The sequence below is a fragment of the Helianthus annuus genome, chromosome 11 (genome assembly GCF_002127325.2).
Source record: "Helianthus annuus cultivar XRQ/B chromosome 11, HanXRQr2.0-SUNRISE, whole genome shotgun sequence".
In the NCBI taxonomy this organism is placed as follows: Eukaryota; Viridiplantae; Streptophyta; class Magnoliopsida; order Asterales; family Asteraceae; genus Helianthus; species Helianthus annuus.
In genome coordinates, this window is record NC_035443.2 from 128,696,426 (window position 1) to 128,715,219 (window position 18,794).

Sequence of the window (18,794 nt, forward strand, 5' to 3'; positions counted from 1 at the left end):
TCCTTCGAACCGAAAGCTGATCCTTCGAATCGAAGGATATCTTTCGTGGTCCTTCGAATCCTTCGAACAGTATGCCATGTTTCGTGATCTAGACTAAGTGTATTAAATAATAATTCCAATATTATCTTTTACAACCACAAGTAGTTACATGTATGCACAATGACAACACGTTTCATTAAAACACAACGCGTACAATTACAAATCCAACAAGTCAACTACTAAACAGTCAAAGTCAACGCGCATTTAATGCGAAAGTGAAAGTCAGAAACTCGAGTTGTCACAATAACGATGTAGACCGTGAGCGAAGAAGATGAAAAGATGAATTTACCCATAAACCCACCTTCTTAAGCTTGTTCATTGCTGGACATGGATTACAATAGAAATGAAACACATATTTTTAAAAAAAATTATAATTTAGACTAAACTAAATGCAATATAGTAATTCTAAAAATTATATAGGTTATATATTAAGACTAAATTAAATTGCATAGAGTACAAATCGATGATGCATTGCTTGGTTGGTAATATATATTATATAAATCAAAACAGGCGGGTCGGGTCAAGTAATGGGTCAAAGGGCAGAACATGTGAGTCGAGTAACAGGTCAAAGGTCAACACTCCATTTGAAACCTACTCATCAAAGACATTATGTACAAACTTTGCAATCCGGGATTTTGTTACAATCAAATCACTTTGTTCTATGCATTTATTGGTATGTGTATATATTGCTCCAAGCATGCATCTGTATCCACTGTCTTGTTTTCTAGGTTGGCTTTCTAACAAAATGTAATGAATTTTTTCACACCATGCTATTTTTAACAGGGAACAACTTATATGCACAGACATGAGGCTAAAGACTGATTAAGAGGTAAAGACGTATTAAGGTCTACTGAACCTAAACTTAACAAATTCAATTAGGTTGTGACACATTATTAGTGAGAAACCTAGTTATAAGCATCTGCTATTTTATTTTTATGTTTATATCAGCTCTTCATCAATACCATCTTCTTCCTGCAGTTGTGGAAAGCCAAAAAAATTGAAAAACTTTCACATACACACAGTACACAGTACATACACAACTGATTGTTCAGATTCTGTTTGAAATAGGAATAAATCGAAAGCATTACCTACTATGTGAAGAAAGGATGTTAAACAATCTTTTTGACATCTCAAATGAAAATATAAATTAAAATGAGAATAAAGTCAAATAGTGCTACAACCTTGAAGTAAGCCTTAGAGTTGTAAACTAGAATAAAATGTTAAATCTTAAACCAAATTATCTGATGACCCACTGCAATTTACATTGCTACACTATACTTTAGAAATCTATAGTCATCCACATTATTATCTTTTTACTAAATGTCATAAAGGATATACATAATCAAATACGTATGATATAAAATATTTAAAAAGTTAATATGTATTAAAATCTTGCAGTCCGGTTCGGTTTTATCTTGTTTTAAAATTTTTGAAACCGCAAACCAAACCATTCATTACGGTTTGAGAACTTCGAAACCGATCAACAGAAAGATATTAAAAAACCGACCGTGAGACCAAACCGATGACCGATTTAGACGGTTTCACGGGTTTAAACCAAACCGTGAACAACTCAACACCCCTAGTTCCAAGTAAACATATCCCTATACCTCTAAACAGAAACGTTAAAAAAGGTGAAATTAAAAAAAAAAAAAAACATAAACATGACACCCGTATCTACACACATACTCAACAGCCAAACAACATCCACAAATACCAAATGCTTAAAAATACAACAACATTAGTCTAACTAAACTTGACACAACAAAAAACAATGTATGTTATGGAAAGCCTACAACCAAGTAAACTTTTTGAACATTTTTCTTATTCCCAAAATTCCGTCATTGATATAAATAAAAGAAGATATTAAGAAAACTACTTTTTCTCGATGAAATATGGACTCGAAACTTTAAAAATTTACCTGCTTAACACTTACCATAATTAAAAAATGCTGAGCAACCTCCTCAAATAGTGCCTCCTCAAACATCGCTAGTTCACTCCAACAGACAACCACAATAAAAAAACCTGGAAAAAAAATAAAAAAAAAACCCAAGAAAATATCAACACAAATCTTGGAAAATCAGGAACCAAACAAATACACCGCAGAAATAGATAGTAACCAAATTTCACACATACCACCAACAACTGAATCAGAGAACGAAGACAATAGCGAAGACGAAATCAAACCAAATCGCAAGAACCTACACAAAACATCTTTAAAGACGAAATAGCTACAGCAAAAGCAAAAAAAATAGAAACAAATTCATATGCTACTAACCAAATGATACAATGAAACCTTTCCGTCGTTACCTCACCTACCCTCACTATCTTTCTTCACTTTCCTCATATCCCCAATAGCAGAACTTTGCAACAGCTGCAAAAACCGCCAATCATCTGTATAAATTCTTGTAGGGTGTTCTTCAGTGGGCTTCATACTGAACTATTGTAGCAGATGACCAATGAATTAACAATTGCAGCAGAGCCCTGCAACTGATGCAAAAACCTCCAACACCTGCTCTACACACAAAGTCACAAACGAATTTCTAAACATGATCAGTATTACCAGACGAAATTTTAAAGTTGGTTTAACAAACATCAATCACAAACAAAAAGGAAAAATACAGAAGTTTCAAAGAGAGAACTACTTGAGCGAGTTGATAAAGCATCTCAGGTTACGCAACAGAGACAACCGTTTCCGGTGATAATTCTGAACCACAAAGAGACAATATAAAAGAGATGAACAAATTGAAGTCAAGGAAATGGAAAGATTTTGAGCAAAAACTTATTACCATTCGATGTTTGGGAGTATTGTAGAATGAAAAATTGCTCAATTTCAGTTGAATCTTGTTCTCCAACCCAGATTCACATGCCCACAAACCCTAAAATTGAGATTTGGCAGCGGCTAAATGGTGATTGAACGACAAAATAAAAAACGATTCCACAAATCTATACATATATCAACAATTAAAATATTAAACAGTGATTAAAGCTAAGGAATCAAAGGATTATCATATTACGTCATCAAACATCGAAGAAAACAACATACCTTGATGATAGTTCATATATTTGAGATTTAGAGATTTCTGAAGTGGGTACAGGTAAAATCACCAGAGATGAAGCCGCAGATAGTATTAGGGTTAGTGAATGTGAGGTAGGTGAAAGAAAAGATTGTTTCATACTCGATGAAGAGAAATCAATTTGCCTGGAGAATGATTTTCAAATTGAAGAAGAGCGTAACTGATTGAGAGAATTGATTAGGTTTCCAAATTGAAGAAGAGCGTAGGTAAGAAGAAGGAAAATGCCGCCCAAAATTCCTAATTCTCTGGCCAAAGAGAATAGCCACATCATGGTCAAATGGTCAAGCACTATTTTGCTTTAGTATAAGAGATAGATAATTCTTTAGAGTTTGGCTCTTAACTTTTCTGACTTGATCTATACTTGCATGTAATTCTTTAGAGTTTGGAGCTTTTTAAATTTCCAAATATTTATATGGAACACTCTAGATACATAATTGTAGCTGTTATATCAATATGAAACTAGCCGTCCATTGACCACGTAAATGTGTATAAATATGTGAGGCCTTCATTTGGCCAAGTTGCTTCTTCTTTCTAACTCTAAATTTACCCGCATTTTATTATCATATCTATCCATGTACAAGTTCATCAACTACATATGAAATGCAAAATATGTCCACAATAAACAATTCTAAATACAAGATATGAGCTGATGATACACTTCTATGCTTCATCGCTTGCCCTTTAATTTCTACAATGAACTATTGCATTTATGAACAGTGGCGGACCCAGAACCTTTTTTATGGGGTCGGAAATTTTTTGGGTCGATTGTGTATTGTTTAATATTCATTTTTGGGTATGTATCGGATCGGATCAGGTCGGGTCGAGTTGCATACTAAAAAAATAAAACTAGATTAAATTGAATTTTAAATACATAATAAAATATGTCAATTGTTATGAGAAAACCATAGTAGAAATACACTATTACTCATTACTCTAGTTGCTTTCTACAAATTTTTCCTTGAGTACCTCACATGAAGAAGAGTTTATGAACATTGTTTTCAATGCAACTCAAATTCTCATCATCATAAAAATATCCATTATTCTTTACCATTCTACATTCTCCTCATTTGTTAATTTTTCTAATATAAATAATATCTACAAAAAAAGTATTAATAAAATATACTTCAGTCTAAATTATTTCATACCATCTAAACTAAGAATTTTAGTTACATTAATATTTATTAATGACTTTTTCATATTAAAAATCTACTTTGAGCTTATTATAATAATGAACTATCGAGAAGTCCAAAAAAATTACTATATGACAAAGGTTATTGTTACCTATTTTGTTGGAAAGTAATAACCAAGATAAAGGCCATTGACTTGTAAAAAAAGTTGGACTCATATGGTCTCTAACTTTTGTCACCTCTATTTCTATTTTAGGAGTTGTAGGGTTTCCTAGTCTGGTGTGGGGATCATCCCCGGTCCATCGAGACCCGGCACCACCGCCCCATCCCGGTCCGTCGTGTGGATTTTGTCGGCTAAGAGACGATGGCGACGATCCTCTCTTTCTTTATAGTTGTTATCACAACAAACCTTAGATTGTCTCCAATAGATATTTTACATAAAAAAGAAAAATAGAAGAATGGTTATGTTTGCATGTTTTTTGGCAGACGGTGGTGGCAAACGAAGGCACTACGATCTCCGTAAAGGATGGGAGGAAGTATAGATTAAAACGACGATGTGGTTTTACTAAAGTACTGATAAGTAATATTATATTGTTTTTACTTTTCTTTTGCTTTACAAAATGCGCTTGCACCAATGAATACGTCACCTGCCTATGCTACCTCTGCTATGTCAACTCCTTTGGTGCTCAATCATGGAATTGATCCTTATCTCACGGGAGATAAGGTTGACGAAACCTTGTACCGGTTGATGATTGGCTAGCTCATGTACTTAACGGCGTGACTCCTGTTATAAAAGGTAACAAAATTTGCTATACTTTATGTTTCGATTGATTATTTTTTCCAATGTGACTCCTGTTATACGATTACTTAAAATATATTTCTTTTTTTTCTTTTGAAATCGAGTCTTTCCTAGTGCAAATAAAGTTTAGCAATAAAAGACAAATGTATCCAAAATTAATTTCTTTATTTCTTTTAATCGTATTAATGTCTCAGAAAACGCTTTCACTTTCTAACCTTTAGCCTTTGGAGGAGATTGGAACATGTTAGAGCATAAGAATGCCTTCGAGTCTCCAATATTGGCAGCAAGAATATGACTATCTGCCACTAATATCACTAGTGCTGTGGAACCAGAATTGAAGTTGTATGTAGAAGCTTCTATAAAAAGTAATACAAATCATAAATAAACATATATAGGAGAGAGAGAAGAAAAAATAGAAGGATAAACATCAACTACCACCAACCTTACAGAATGCTGCATCAATATCATGAATCACATTTAACAAAGATTCCTTGGGAATTTCCAAGTGGAAATCTTCAATAAAGATGTTAGACAGTGTAAACTCAATCCTATAACAAAAGTGCCAAATAAGTCTACTTTCAGAAAATTTCTATAAAGGGATTCAGAAAATTTCTATAAAAGGGAGATTTTAAGAGTATGTGCGAGAAAGAGAGAGGGAACAACCTTCCGATATGCAGCATATTATAACCATATCCTCCTCTATTCGGTAACATTCCCTTTGATATGTTGGACAAAAAGCAAAATGTGGTATCCAAAAGAAAAGATGTATGCAGTAACATACCTGAAGCCATGTCAACTAGCTTCTGCACCATTATGCCCATCGAAAGGTGCAATTCATATGTCTCTGATGCCATCAGTGCCTGCAACACATGAGAAAAAAAACCATATGAAAAACCTTAATAATTATGGGAAGGGTGTTGCTAAATGCACTCCCATTTTTTTAATTTTACTGGTTGCACTCCCCCCTGAAGTTTATAAATAAATACAATCTACCCTTGTATTTTCTATATTTTGAAAATTTGTATTAGGAAATATCCCTATTTTTTCTAGGGGTCTATCTACTTGCATAATTTGAATATTTAGATATACCTGTGAATAAGTAACACTTCTATTGAAGAACAAAAAACATGTACTGATTGAAAGAAGGAGATTAAGAGAGGGGTGTTGCTAAACGTACATCCTCTATGTCGTTTTTACTTATTATACTCCTGCTTCAACTTATTAAATCTATCATTTCTTTATGTTAACCTTTTTTTCTTAACATATCAGCACCTCAGCTCAGCTTATTTATTCACTTAGTACCCCCTCTATGTCATTTTTATTTATTATACCCTCTTGAGTTTTTTTGTTTTGTTTTCCGTTTATTGTTCTCTTCTGTTTCATGTTATTTCTTTATGCTATAATAGTATTTTGAGTTAATTGCCCGGATGGTCCCTGTGGTTTCATGTTTTTCACGTTTAGTCCCCACCTTTTGGAAATAGCAGGTACGCTCCCTATGGTTTGTCATTTTGTTACTCGGATAGTCCCCTGACATTTACTCAGGGGACTATCCGAGTAACAAAATGACAAACCATAGGGAGCATACCTGCTATTTCCAAACTAACTGACATATACTCAGGGACTATCAGAGTAACAAAATAACAAATCATAGGGAGCATACCTGCTATTTTCAAAAGGTGGGAACTAAATGTGAAAAAACATGAAACCACAGGGACCATCCGGGCAATTAACTCTATTATTTTTTATATTTTCAATAACATTACTAATATTAAGATGATTAATTCCATCCTGTTGCACCTGCACTACCGTAGTAGACGTAGCAACCCCTTGCCATTTAAGAAGCTGGAATGCAACGTGATTAAACTCACCACCAAGAACCACGTTGATTTACAATTTAAATATATATTTATAATATTAATTGTTTAAACATAATTAAACCAAATAAGAACATTTTTGTGTGCTGCAATCCTCGAGGAAGAACGTTTGCCCCATTTTGTCCATTTATCATTTTCATTATGTGGTTCGGCATTGCTAAATGTATGATGTGAGAAACCGTAAATAATTGAACAGAACAATAATATATAAAAGGCAAAGGGTGGAATTTAAAAATTATAAAAATGATATTTTTGGAAATGGAGGTATAAACAGTAAAAATGGAGGTGCATTTAGCCACACCCTTATGGGAAACATAATACTATTTTCTACTTAACTTCAAAGGAAACTGACTACTTGAAAGGACCAAAATAGTTCAAAGCATTCCTAAGGACCCCATTCCTAATTTATATCATCTATGACAGATTGCCCACTACTAGATTTTCTACGATTTTATCAACTGGTTCAATAATTTCTGTGGAGATGAATAATTCTTGGAAAGAATTTTATTAACAAAAAAGATTACAATTTATACACCACATAATGGACCTAATAATAGAAACAATATATTTACAATAATAACAAAAATAATATAGCATAAATCAAGGATCTTGATTTATGTGACGCTGTTACCCCCCGTCAATAGAACATGTGGGGGACCAACACGTGATAAGCTGCAAAACTTTTCAAAAAGTGGCCTTGAGAGACTTTTAGTGAAGATGTCTGCCACCTGGAGATTGGAAGGAACAAACTTGGTGTAAAGACGTCCAGAGGAGACCAATTCCCTGACAAAATGGTAGTCAATATCAATGTGTTTCGCTCTTTTTTGAGACACTGGATTTTGACTAAGAAAAATTGCACTCTTATTATCACATAGCAAAGTTGGACGATCCATTGGCAAGGCATGAAGTTCCCGAAGAAGATGCGTGAGCCAAATGATTTCTGCAGCGGTGTTTACCATTGCCCGATACTCCAATTCACAGCTAGAGCGAGAGACAGTTGGTTGTTTCTTGGCACTCCATGAAACCAGATTTCCCCCAAGATAGATAGAATACTCGTAGGTAGAGCGACGTGTTTCAATGCAACGCGCCCAGTCAGCATCTGAGTACCCAACCAAGGTAGTGGTGGTGGGTTTGGAGAAAGTCAATCCAAAGGCAAGGGCGCCTTTAACATACCGAAAAATCTGTTTTACCGGTTGGAAGTGCAATGTAGTTGGAGATTGAAGATGTTGACTAGCTTGATTAACTGCATAAGAGAGATCTGGTCTAGTAATAGTCAAATATTATAGAGCACCAACCAATGAACGATAGAACGTAGGGTCGTGAAAAGATTCACCCTGGGAGTGAAAAGTGTCTAAAGTAGACAGAGGAGTAGCAACTGGTTGAGCATCCAAGAGACCGACCCGAGCTAGAATATCATAGGCATACTTAGCTTGACTTAAGAAGATGCCGTGGTTGTTGTGAGTGACCTCAAGACCCAAAAAATAACTCAAAACTCCTAAATCTTTAATTGCGAATTCCTGGTGAAATTTAGCCACAAAGGGCTGGATGAATGTAAAGTCATTGCCAGTAATAATAATGTCATCCACGTACACAAGGAAATAAACAAGCACTTGTCTCTGTTTGAAAATGAATAAAGATGTGTCTGCTTTGCTACAAAGAAAACCATGGTTAGTAAGAAAAGTGCTAAGACGCTGACACCATGCACGAGGGGCCTGTTTAAGACCATAAAGTGCCTTCTGTAAGCGACAAACATGATTTGGGAAACGGGCATTAACGAACCCCTGTGGGTTGTTCCATACAGACGGTCTCTGTGAGATTGCCATTGGGGAAGGCATTACGAACATCAAGCTGTCGTAATGGCCAATCATAAATGGTGGCAAGAGCAAGAACGACACAAACAGTGGAAGCCTTGACAACATGGCTAATGGTATGAGATAAGTCAAGACCAGGTATTTGAGTGAAACCTTGAGCAACCAAGCGTGCCTTATAGCGATCAATCGTCCCATCAGATTTGTATTTTGTCCTGTATATCCACTTTGAGCCAACAAAATTAGTGTTGGAGGGATGAGGCACCAAAACCCAAGTGTTATTATTTTTTAAGGCATTAATTTCCTCCTCCATGGCCTTAACCCACTTATGATGTTTAGCAGCCGAATTATATCCACATGGATCTGCAGCTGCTAGTAAGGCATGATGCAAGAGGTTGGAAAATAAGGATAGGTCAGCATGATGTTTAGGTTTAAAAATTCCACTTTTGGACCGGGTTTGCATAGGTTGAGAAGGTGGTTGAATGTTATCGGATTGGGTTTGAGGTACGGATGTAGGGTGGGACTGATGGGCCGAGGAGTGGGATAGTGGGCCGTGGGTGTGGGCCCAAAGATTAGGACTGGAGGGAGGCTGGGAAGGGGCAGATTGGGCTTCAAGATGGGTAGCGTGGTCAGGTTGAGTAGAGATAGGTTGAGCCGAGGGAGTGTGATTTGGTGAGGAATGAGGACATAAGCTGCAAGGAGGAGAGAAGGTTACGGATGTTGGTGTGGGTTGGGTAGGTGTGCGAATAGGAGGCGGGTTTGATATGGGAATTACCCGGAGAGTTTCATCGAAATTAGAGAAGACCAAAGTGGCCTCGTCCACAGGCGAAATTTGACCACTAAAATGAAATGTTTCCTCATCAAATTGAGCATGGAGTGTAACATAGATACGATTTGTGGTAGCATCTAAGCATCGATAGTCCTTGTATTTTGAGTTATAGCCGATAAAGATACATTCGGCACTTCGAGGAAACAACTTGTGTTTGGCATAGTCGCGTAAATAGGGAAAAACACGACATCCAAAAATCCGAAAATTGGAATAGGTGGGAAGATGCGCATATAAGGTTTCAAAAGGAGATTTGTGGTCGAGCTATCACTCGAAGAACAAGACGAAAGAAATCGTTGATTCATCAAAATCGAAAAGGTTGAGGTTCTGAACTATTTATGTTTTAATCATCATTATTTGACTAATCAACTTTGTGTTTAGATTTTGCACAGGTTATATTTAAGTTTTTAGTCAAAAAAATTTTATGCAAACAGTTTGTCTCGAAGAATAGCCGTGAAAATTGAAAGAAACAGTTTGAAAAATTCAAAAGTTTGATCTGTTTTGGAAAAGTGAAAAGTATATTTGTAGGTTTTTCAGGATCTCAGAAATTGAATTTCAAATCATTCCTTAATTATCGAGATTTGAGTTTTGATTTATCTGCAAGGAAGTCAGTGTATGGGATACAAGTGTGCGACTGGGTTTATGTGTTGACTGGTTTATTAGCTCGTGTGTGGGACACAAGTGTGCGACTTAGCTTGTGTGCGGTCTGGTTTATTAGCTTGTGTATGGGATATAAGTATGCGACTTGGCTTGTGTGCGGTCTGGTTTATAGCTTGTGAACTAAATAGCAAGTGTGTGGCCCAAGAAGCTTGTGTGCGGTCCAAACATTTTGTGTGCGGTCAAACATTCTGTGTGCGGTCAAATATTCTATGTGCAGCCCAATTAAGGTATACGACCCAATCAATCAAAATATGTGCGATTCAGATTGTTAGTGTGTGGCCCAGTGTACAAGTGTGCGACCTAAGCTGATTATACAAGTGTACGACCCAAATTAATAGCGTGCAGTCCAACTACCAGTTGTACGACCCAAACTTGTGTTTACGACCCAAACCTGTGTACGGTTTCAATATTGAAGTGTGCGGCCCAAACAAAACTGTGTGCGGCCCAAATTGAAGTGTACGACTTCAGTGTGTGCGGCCCAAATAGAGTGTGCGAGTGTGCGCAAAGGTGGAACTTTAACCAACTGACGTGTTCGATATTAAACGTATTTAAATGCAGAATTTGATCTGCAAACAATCTTAGCAAACTGACAACACAGTTAGATTCGTTTGATTTTTAGGACAAAAAAAGGTTTTGGACATTATCTATCATTGGACTCGAAACTTCGAGACGAGTCTAACGGTATAATTTATAAAGACAGTTTTCGGACAATTTTTAACGTTTTTATCGGTACGGTTACGGCAAAACATAAATTTTTGGGGGGTCACGGTTTAGCAACTCAGAAATGTCTTCTCAAAGTGATGTGCGTAAGCAGAAACTTGAAGGTTTCAGTTATTTATAATCCTGGTGAATCTGTAGAAGCACTAATTGGCCGGTTTGATAAACTGCACTCTGAAATAAAGAATGCTGAAATTGTGGTGTCTACTTTTAGGAGCAACAAGAAGCTTCTAGATGCTCTAAAAGGTATTCCAGATCAGCCAAAGAGTAGCTGGTTTAGAAATGTGAATCGGATCGTGTTGACAACCAACTGTTACAAAATGAAGCCAGATGAGCTGATCTCACTCATCAAATCATATGTCGATGGTATGTTACCCACATGGTACATAGTTCGTTATATTTATATCACTTGGTATCTTTTATCTTTTAAGCATTAAGCCTACCGACATATCACAATAGACCTTAGTCTTTTCAGTTATAGCACCTTACATGTGTTAGTTAAACCCTTTAACGCGAATATTTATTTCATTTATCATATATGCATAAACTCTTTTTCTCGCTTTCTCTTTTTCTCTCTCTAATTTAAAACATGTATACAGATATAGTTTAAAATTAGAACCTGGATGATATAGGTCACCTTTCATTAGTTTATTTGTAATCGAAACCAGGTAAAGTTTAAAATTAGAAGTTGGATGATATAGGTCACCTTTCATTAGAGATGGCAAAACGGGCAAGCTTTAAACTGTGATTTAACGTGTTTTTTTACCCTACCTATATTAGATTGACCTGTTCTAGACTCACCCATTTAAATTTGATCCGTTCTCAGGGCTGGCTCAACCATTTTGATGGCCCAAAGCGAAATAGAAATTTAGGGCTTTTTTTTCTAAATTCCGTTGTTATAAACCCACCTACTTTATCCGAGTGACGACCAACTATAATAAACTAAAAAGAACTCACAGAGCACCTAATTAATATACAAAATAATAAGGAATAAGCACCTAATAAAAAAATTAAGAAGAAAGAGTTTAGCAAATTTACCAAATACTTAAAAGAAACAATTAACATACACATTTTTTTTTACTAAAAATGGAGGCCTTGTGTGGTTGGTGGCCTAAAGCTAGGGCTTAAAAGAAACAATTAACATACACATTTTTTTTACTAAGAAGAAAGACTCTTGGTAGGAAGTTTATTAAGATAAGGAGTATGGTCCTACGCGCAACCTTGATGGAGGTTTGCGCGGCTTTTTGGGACCATACCCCTTCACCTAAGGACGGCCCTGTCCGTTCTAGCATGACCATTTTCCCCAGAGTAAAATATTGGATCCGCTATTAACGTTTAGCGAATGTTATTCTCATTTATGACGGACGTGTCAAGAAGTAAGACTTAATCGAGACCGGAAACACCAGTCCTCCATGCCCAGAATCTCTCAAAGATCTACTAGCTAGAAATGTCGCAATTTGATAGGAATAAAACTTTGGACTATGAAAAGATGATTGATAATTCAATATCAAGAAAAGGTACAAATAACATTACTTTTAAAAGTTAACAATTTAAAGGGAATAAACTCATATTTAGATCTACAACATCCTATAAAGGAAATGAAAAGGAAAAAAAAAAAGTTGCATTCCCTGTAACTTAGATTTTTCACATGGAGCACTTTTTTCCGTATAAATTTTCGCAACTATTCTAGGAAGTGTTATCTTTGTTATGCTTGGCCATGGAGAGAGTGAAGTATATCAGCATTATGGTTCCTATGCTTGACCTGTTAACAAAGTATGTACAGGAAATGTTAGTTTACAGTTAATAGGCAATATAGGCACGCTTACTGAGTTGAGAAATGCTTTAAAATGTTAATTTTATCAAGCCTAAGCTCGATGTTATAGCCCGGTTTAATACAAACCGGATCATAACCCAAAATTTCTAATTTCTCTACAAGAATGTTAAACATTGAGCCACATATAAAACCCTACAAAGCCTCCGATTGAGAAAAAACTTTTTTAGAGCATTCTTTTCTCTTTTCTTTTCAAATTTTACATAAGTATTAAAAAATGTAATTAAGAAATCCATGTGATCCAAATTTGCCGTTAAAAAAAATACTTTTGTGAAGCATAATTTTAAAATATTAGAATCTATATAGTATAATATATAGAGTAAAGATCATGTACATATAAGTTTATCGTACAAAACGTACGAATAGGGTGGAAAGTTAAAAAACACGGTGACATTTTCATGATCTTTTGTCATAATATATATTTCCTGATCGATGAGGATTGTGCTTACATTGTGGCAAAGAAGAACAGGATTCTACTTGGGTTAATGATCGATGTGTGTTTGAAACTACTTGATCTTTTGGCAATGGGTATGCTTTTCATCGGTGTTCCCGTGGCGGCAGCAACCGTGGTAGTGATGCTTATTTGATGGTGGCTTTGTGGTTCGATGGTCCCTATGGATACCGATATCAATTTTCCGATGATAATATTAAGAGTAAAATGTCAATTTTGTCCTTGAGATTTGACCACTTTTGCAACTTTCGTCCCTAAAGTGTCATTTTCATTCAAAAAGTTTGAAATCTTATCATTTTCATCTCTTGGGCCAAATTTGTCAAAAATCACAATAAATTGTCAAATTCAAGGATTTATGACAATATAACACAAGCGTGAAGGACTCAAATACACAGAAAAATCATATTGGATGGAAAAACAAAAACGACTAAACCTCGGGACGATTTTGGCATTTTACTCTAATATTATTAATATAAATTGATAAAGGAAGTTGAAAAAGTTTTATCATTAAAGAAAAGGAATTAGAAAAGATATTAATAGATAAAAGAAGTTGACAAAGTTTAACATTAAAGAAAAGGAATTAGAAAAGAAACCAACTTTTCCATCGGAAACGTATCAAATAATTCAAGTTGCATGTGCAATTGAGATCATATGGATAGGAAGTAGTAATAGAAGGAATAATTTTGTTTGATTGCGTTGTAGTTTATTCAATTAAATTGATAATAATATATCTTTACTAAGCAACTTCATTTGATTCAACACAAATTAAAAAAAAAAAAAAAACACAAAAACACACTTTATAAGAAAATGATGAAAAAAAAAAAAATCAATATGAAAGGTTTTAGTTTGAACGATTAACATATAAATTACACAATTTAACATGAAAGACTTTGTTTAATATGAAAATATGTCGAATCAACATGACACGATTTTTTTTTAATAATTACGTTAACATGAGATTTTTCATTTAAATAATTATCTTAACATATATATAAAACAATGTTAAGGTGAAAGGTTTTCATGTCGATGAGTACATTAACGTTTAAACACGCGGATATAACATGAAAAATTTAATCTAACCATTACTTCAATGCGTAACTGAGTCGATTTAAATAACTATGTGAACATGTAAATAAGTTATTAATACTACTTACTCTTGTAAATAATTACGTTAACCTGTAAATATAACGAGTTAGAATACTGGGTTTTATTTAAATAACTATGTGAACATGTAAATAATACTACTTACTCGATTTCTTTTGCTTATTTTGGTTTTGTCTTAATCTTTTAAAATGGTTTTAACAGTATCTTAACTTGTAACGTGATGTTTCTTTGTCAATATACGATCCCATTAGACACGTATACTCTATTAGAGAGTTAGGTATTAATTAATTGTTTATCTACTTTCAAAACATTATTATTAAGTAGTTAACCTAACTTACCTTTGATGGTCCATCTTATCTTTAATATAATATGTTTTTTTAACCATTATATTTTTGTTTATTAATAAAATAAATATCTACAAAACCAACCAAACTTAATATGTTTAACTTTTTTGTAAGATAAAGTTATAAAAAACCTATGTTTTCCTCCTTGCCTCTTGCATGTAATAATGAAATAAATATAAAACAATAATTTTTTATTTAAATGTATTTTAAATAATTTTTTTATGATTAGGTCACCTTATCGTAATGAAAGAGAAAAAATGCCGCACCTTTAGGTGAAAAGATAGCATCTCCCTCGTTGTCAACGCTTGCATTACTCAGCTTCTTCTCTTCTCCTTTTCTGGACAAACTCCTTGGCAACTAATAATTAGACAAGTAAAACAATAAAATATTATATTTGAGTAATAAAATGAAAATAATATATATTTTTTTTGAACGGCTAACGACCTATTGGTTGGGCTTTCGCATCAAACTCAGAGTACACGAGAGATCCGGGTTCAAAACCAGGAGACCCTCCATTTTGGGCTAAGTACATCCTGGCCCTCAATCCACTGAGAGTGGATGTCATAGGTATTTCATTCTCATCCGGTCCGTTACAGGAGGAAACCACGCAACCATGGTTAGTGTAAAACCCCATGACCTTATCTTTTGTGGTGAGTGAGGATCGAACCGCCGCCTCTATTGAGGGCAACAATCCTTTCCAGTACTGCACCAAAGGATCATTGGCAAATAATATATGTTCAACTGTTACAAGAATTTAGCCTTTGTCCCACTTAATCATAATATCATATGACAATTTCAGTTCAACTACAATTTCGTGAAACCAAACGACTAGTTGGGTCAACCAGACCCGACAAAACAGTTCGGTTTTGACAATGCAAACTACTTTTTCATGAGTAAATTGTCAAAATCGTCCATGAGGTTTGGGCATATTTGCTATTTTAATCCAAAACAATTTTTTGTACAATATAATCCTTCACTTTTGTGATTTTTTGTCATTTTTATCAAAACGTAGATTCTTATTTAAAAAACAATAAATTGTTAAAAAATTGGTTTAGTCTATAGGACCTGTTATAAGTTCCAAACTGCCTAGAATTTATTCTTTTAATCGCTGAGTCACGTATCATATAATCCATAGACTTGAACTCTCAACCATATCGAATGGACCTTTTTCCTATACACCTTTAAAACTGGTAAATCGTGGACCAAAGCGTCAAACCGGCTGTAGCAAACAGTTTGCTTCGATTTCAATAGTCTACGAAAATACTGGTTTGTCGCGCGCACATGTGTGTGTATATATATATATATATGTAAGATATATATACAGAAAAATACTATAAAGAGCACCTAAATCAAAACTTACATGGAATCTTGAATTAAATGTAGCATCTTTAGTGGTGAGATGAGAGAAAGCTTCCATGTCCACTTGAAAGCTATCAGGATTCATTTTCAAATGTTCATCACAAACAGAAATTTCCTGAGTACCCTTTTCACAAGACCATAAGTACCCAAAATTCGTTGACTCCATTAAAGTCAAACATTACACATTTTCAACTTTCCCTATCCAACTCCTTTGTTTGATCTGTAAACATATTAGAACCAAAAACAGATTAATCATTACTTTAGACCAAACATAGAGTCAACCCGTCTCACGACAACTTATGAAGCTTTCGGTGTAGTTTAGACAATTTGTTGCGAATCATAAGAGCGAAAGAAACCAAAACCCGCGAATTTTTTATAATCTTTTTGAACACCAACCTTTTGTTTTGGTTTTAATAGGTAAAACGGTCGTACTTGGTGGCTTTTTTTGCAGCGGCAAACCGCGGCCGACGGTGGCAGGACAAAGAATGGGGGGAATTAGGATGAAGATTTGAAAGGGAGGAGACGGGGGTGTGTGATAAGGTATGTTTGGTCAGATATGTATGTTTTACGTTGTTTTGGGCTTTCTTTTGTAGCCATGATGAGGTGTTTTTGTCTTTTTATAGTATTTTTTTTCTTTAAAATTATTTTGTAAAGTTATGAAAAGATTCTGTTATACGTTACAAAAAAAATATATATCATTTATAAAATATGTTACGTCTATAGTTAATGGAGTAGACGTTTTAACCTTTTTTAACTCACTTTTTTTTAACGGTAAATTTGGATCACTGGATTATTATCGTGTCACCAGCGGAATTATTTGATCATATTCATCTCCACTAGGTTATAATGCATATACACAACAATTCAGGAGTAAACTCAATAAGTCTGTGCAAACTCCCCTTGTGGGAATCGACCCAGAATCTAAAGTTCCCTAAGATTTGTCCTACCCAAAAATGACATTAGACTAGACGGGTTGAGTTATAATACAAAGTATTTAAAAATAAGAAGGGTAAGAAGCCACCAGAGAGTGACAAGTGTCCTAGGAGAAATTAAATGGAAAAGGTAATTTTGTCTACAAGAGGAAAAAGAATATGCACATGCAAGTCACATGTTATTTCCCCATCCCCTCCCCAAATTTTTAAACATCCATAACTTTTTTATAAATCATTTGTTTTTAAAAAAATTATACCATAAAATTGAGCGTTTTTTTATCTTTAATATAAGTACCATATTGTTATATTTTTCAAAAAAAAATTCAAAAACCTAGTTGCATATTACACAATGGACATGATGTAAAACACAATGTAATGTAGATCAAAAACACAATCAATGACAACATATAAAGACACAATGGACAACATACTAAAACACAATGACCATAACGTATAACACAATGGCGATAACATATAACACAATAAGTATCAGACTAAATAAAAACACAATTGATGACAACAGATAAAAGACACAATTAATGACAACAGATAAAAGACACAATGGAGAGCAGATGAAGACACAATGGAAAACAAACTAAAAACACAATACACAACAAACTAAAACACAATGAACAAAGATAATAAAAAATTGAACAAATTATTAAAACACAATGCACAACATATTAAAACACAATGAATAACATATTAAACACAATGAACTGAACTAATAACACAATTTATAGAAAACCCAGATATAACACCATCTTCATTGTGTCATTTATTGTGTTATAGGTTCTTATAAAAACGCAATGGATAGAACCCAAAGTAACATTGTGTTATAGATTTTGATAATAACACAATGTATAGAAACTCAACTGAGCAAAACCCAGTTAAAGGACACAATGACCTGAACCTTTAACACAATGCAAAAAACCTAGTAAAAATGAAATTTTTTATTTTATTTTTATATGATAATATGGCACTCATATTAAAGATAAAAAAACGCTCGTTATTATGGTAATTTTTTTTTAAAAAAATGTCGTATGAAAAAGTTATGGACGTTTTAAATCGATGGGGAAATTGGCATGTGCCTTGCATGTGGAGAGAGAAAATTCATAAATATAGGATTTCCTTTATGCCCTTGTATTATCTTCTTTTCCCCACATCTCAACCCTCCAAATCTAAGATCAATATACTAGAATCCTTCTTACCCTTCTTATTTATTTTATTATTATTTGATCCTAACCCTAGACTATAAAGCCAATGGCTTTTTAACTCACTTTTAATCCGTAAAAGTTTTAATTAGTTTTGCATGAAAAAAGAATTTTCTTTCTAATTTCAAGTTTATATTTTTTTTTATTTTCTCAATATTAGGTAGTAACTACAAAATATATTATTTTTGCTATTTATAGTTTATACATTCAATTTCGTCATGTAGTAACTACATGTATATATTCATTTTTGCTATTTATAGTTTATACATTCAATTTAGTCGTCGTTTATTTTTTGTTTTTATTCTTATTAATTTATTATTTTTGCTATTTATAGTTTATACATTCAATTTCGTCGTCGTTTCTTTTTTGTTTTTATTCTTATTAATATTTTTTTTCTTTTAACTCCTTATTTGAATTTGAAATAGTAATAAAACACAAAGGCTAATATAATGAAAACTATATAAGCTATGTTTTGATTCATGAATGGTGTTTTTAGGTTGGTTCCGTGCACAACAGTTTTTAAAAGTTTTAACCCAATAATCATAGGATCAAATGTAAAAATATTTGTTCCAATCAAGTTACTTAAGTTTACTTAAGTGTTTCAATCTTAAATATTTTACTTAAATATGACGTCA

General features: G+C 33.9%; 1 protein-coding gene and 2 long non-coding RNA genes across 3 annotated transcripts; 1 reads left to right on the plus strand and 2 right to left on the minus strand.

Moving 5' to 3' along the window:
* Positions 1 to 282: 282 nt before the first annotated feature.
* Positions 283 to 2,492, minus strand: LOC118484277. Its single transcript, XR_004873169.1, has 4 exons — positions 2,315 to 2,492; positions 2,173 to 2,237; positions 1,973 to 2,061; positions 283 to 360 (listed from the first exon to the last, which is right to left on the minus strand). It is a non-coding gene; the product is annotated as an uncharacterized LOC118484277 (long non-coding RNA).
* Positions 2,493 to 4,278: 1,786 nt separating this feature from the next.
* LOC110892074 lies at positions 4,279 to 6,121 on the plus strand. Its single transcript, XR_002565810.1, has 2 exons — positions 4,279 to 5,036; positions 5,234 to 6,121. It is a non-coding gene; the product is annotated as an uncharacterized LOC110892074 (long non-coding RNA).
* A 6,300-nt stretch (positions 6,122 to 12,421) lies between these two features.
* LOC110890424 lies at positions 12,422 to 16,575 on the minus strand. The gene is made up of 5 exons (XM_022138032.2): positions 16,410 to 16,575; positions 16,015 to 16,233; positions 14,921 to 15,011; positions 13,205 to 13,367; positions 12,422 to 12,686 (listed from the first exon to the last, which is right to left on the minus strand). The coding sequence occupies exons 2-5, from the start codon at positions 16,177 to 16,179 to the stop codon at positions 12,611 to 12,613; spliced, it is 495 nt and encodes a 164-aa protein (XP_021993724.1). The 5' UTR covers positions 16,180 to 16,233; positions 16,410 to 16,575; the 3' UTR covers positions 12,422 to 12,610.
* Positions 16,576 to 18,794: the final 2,219 nt, after the last annotated feature.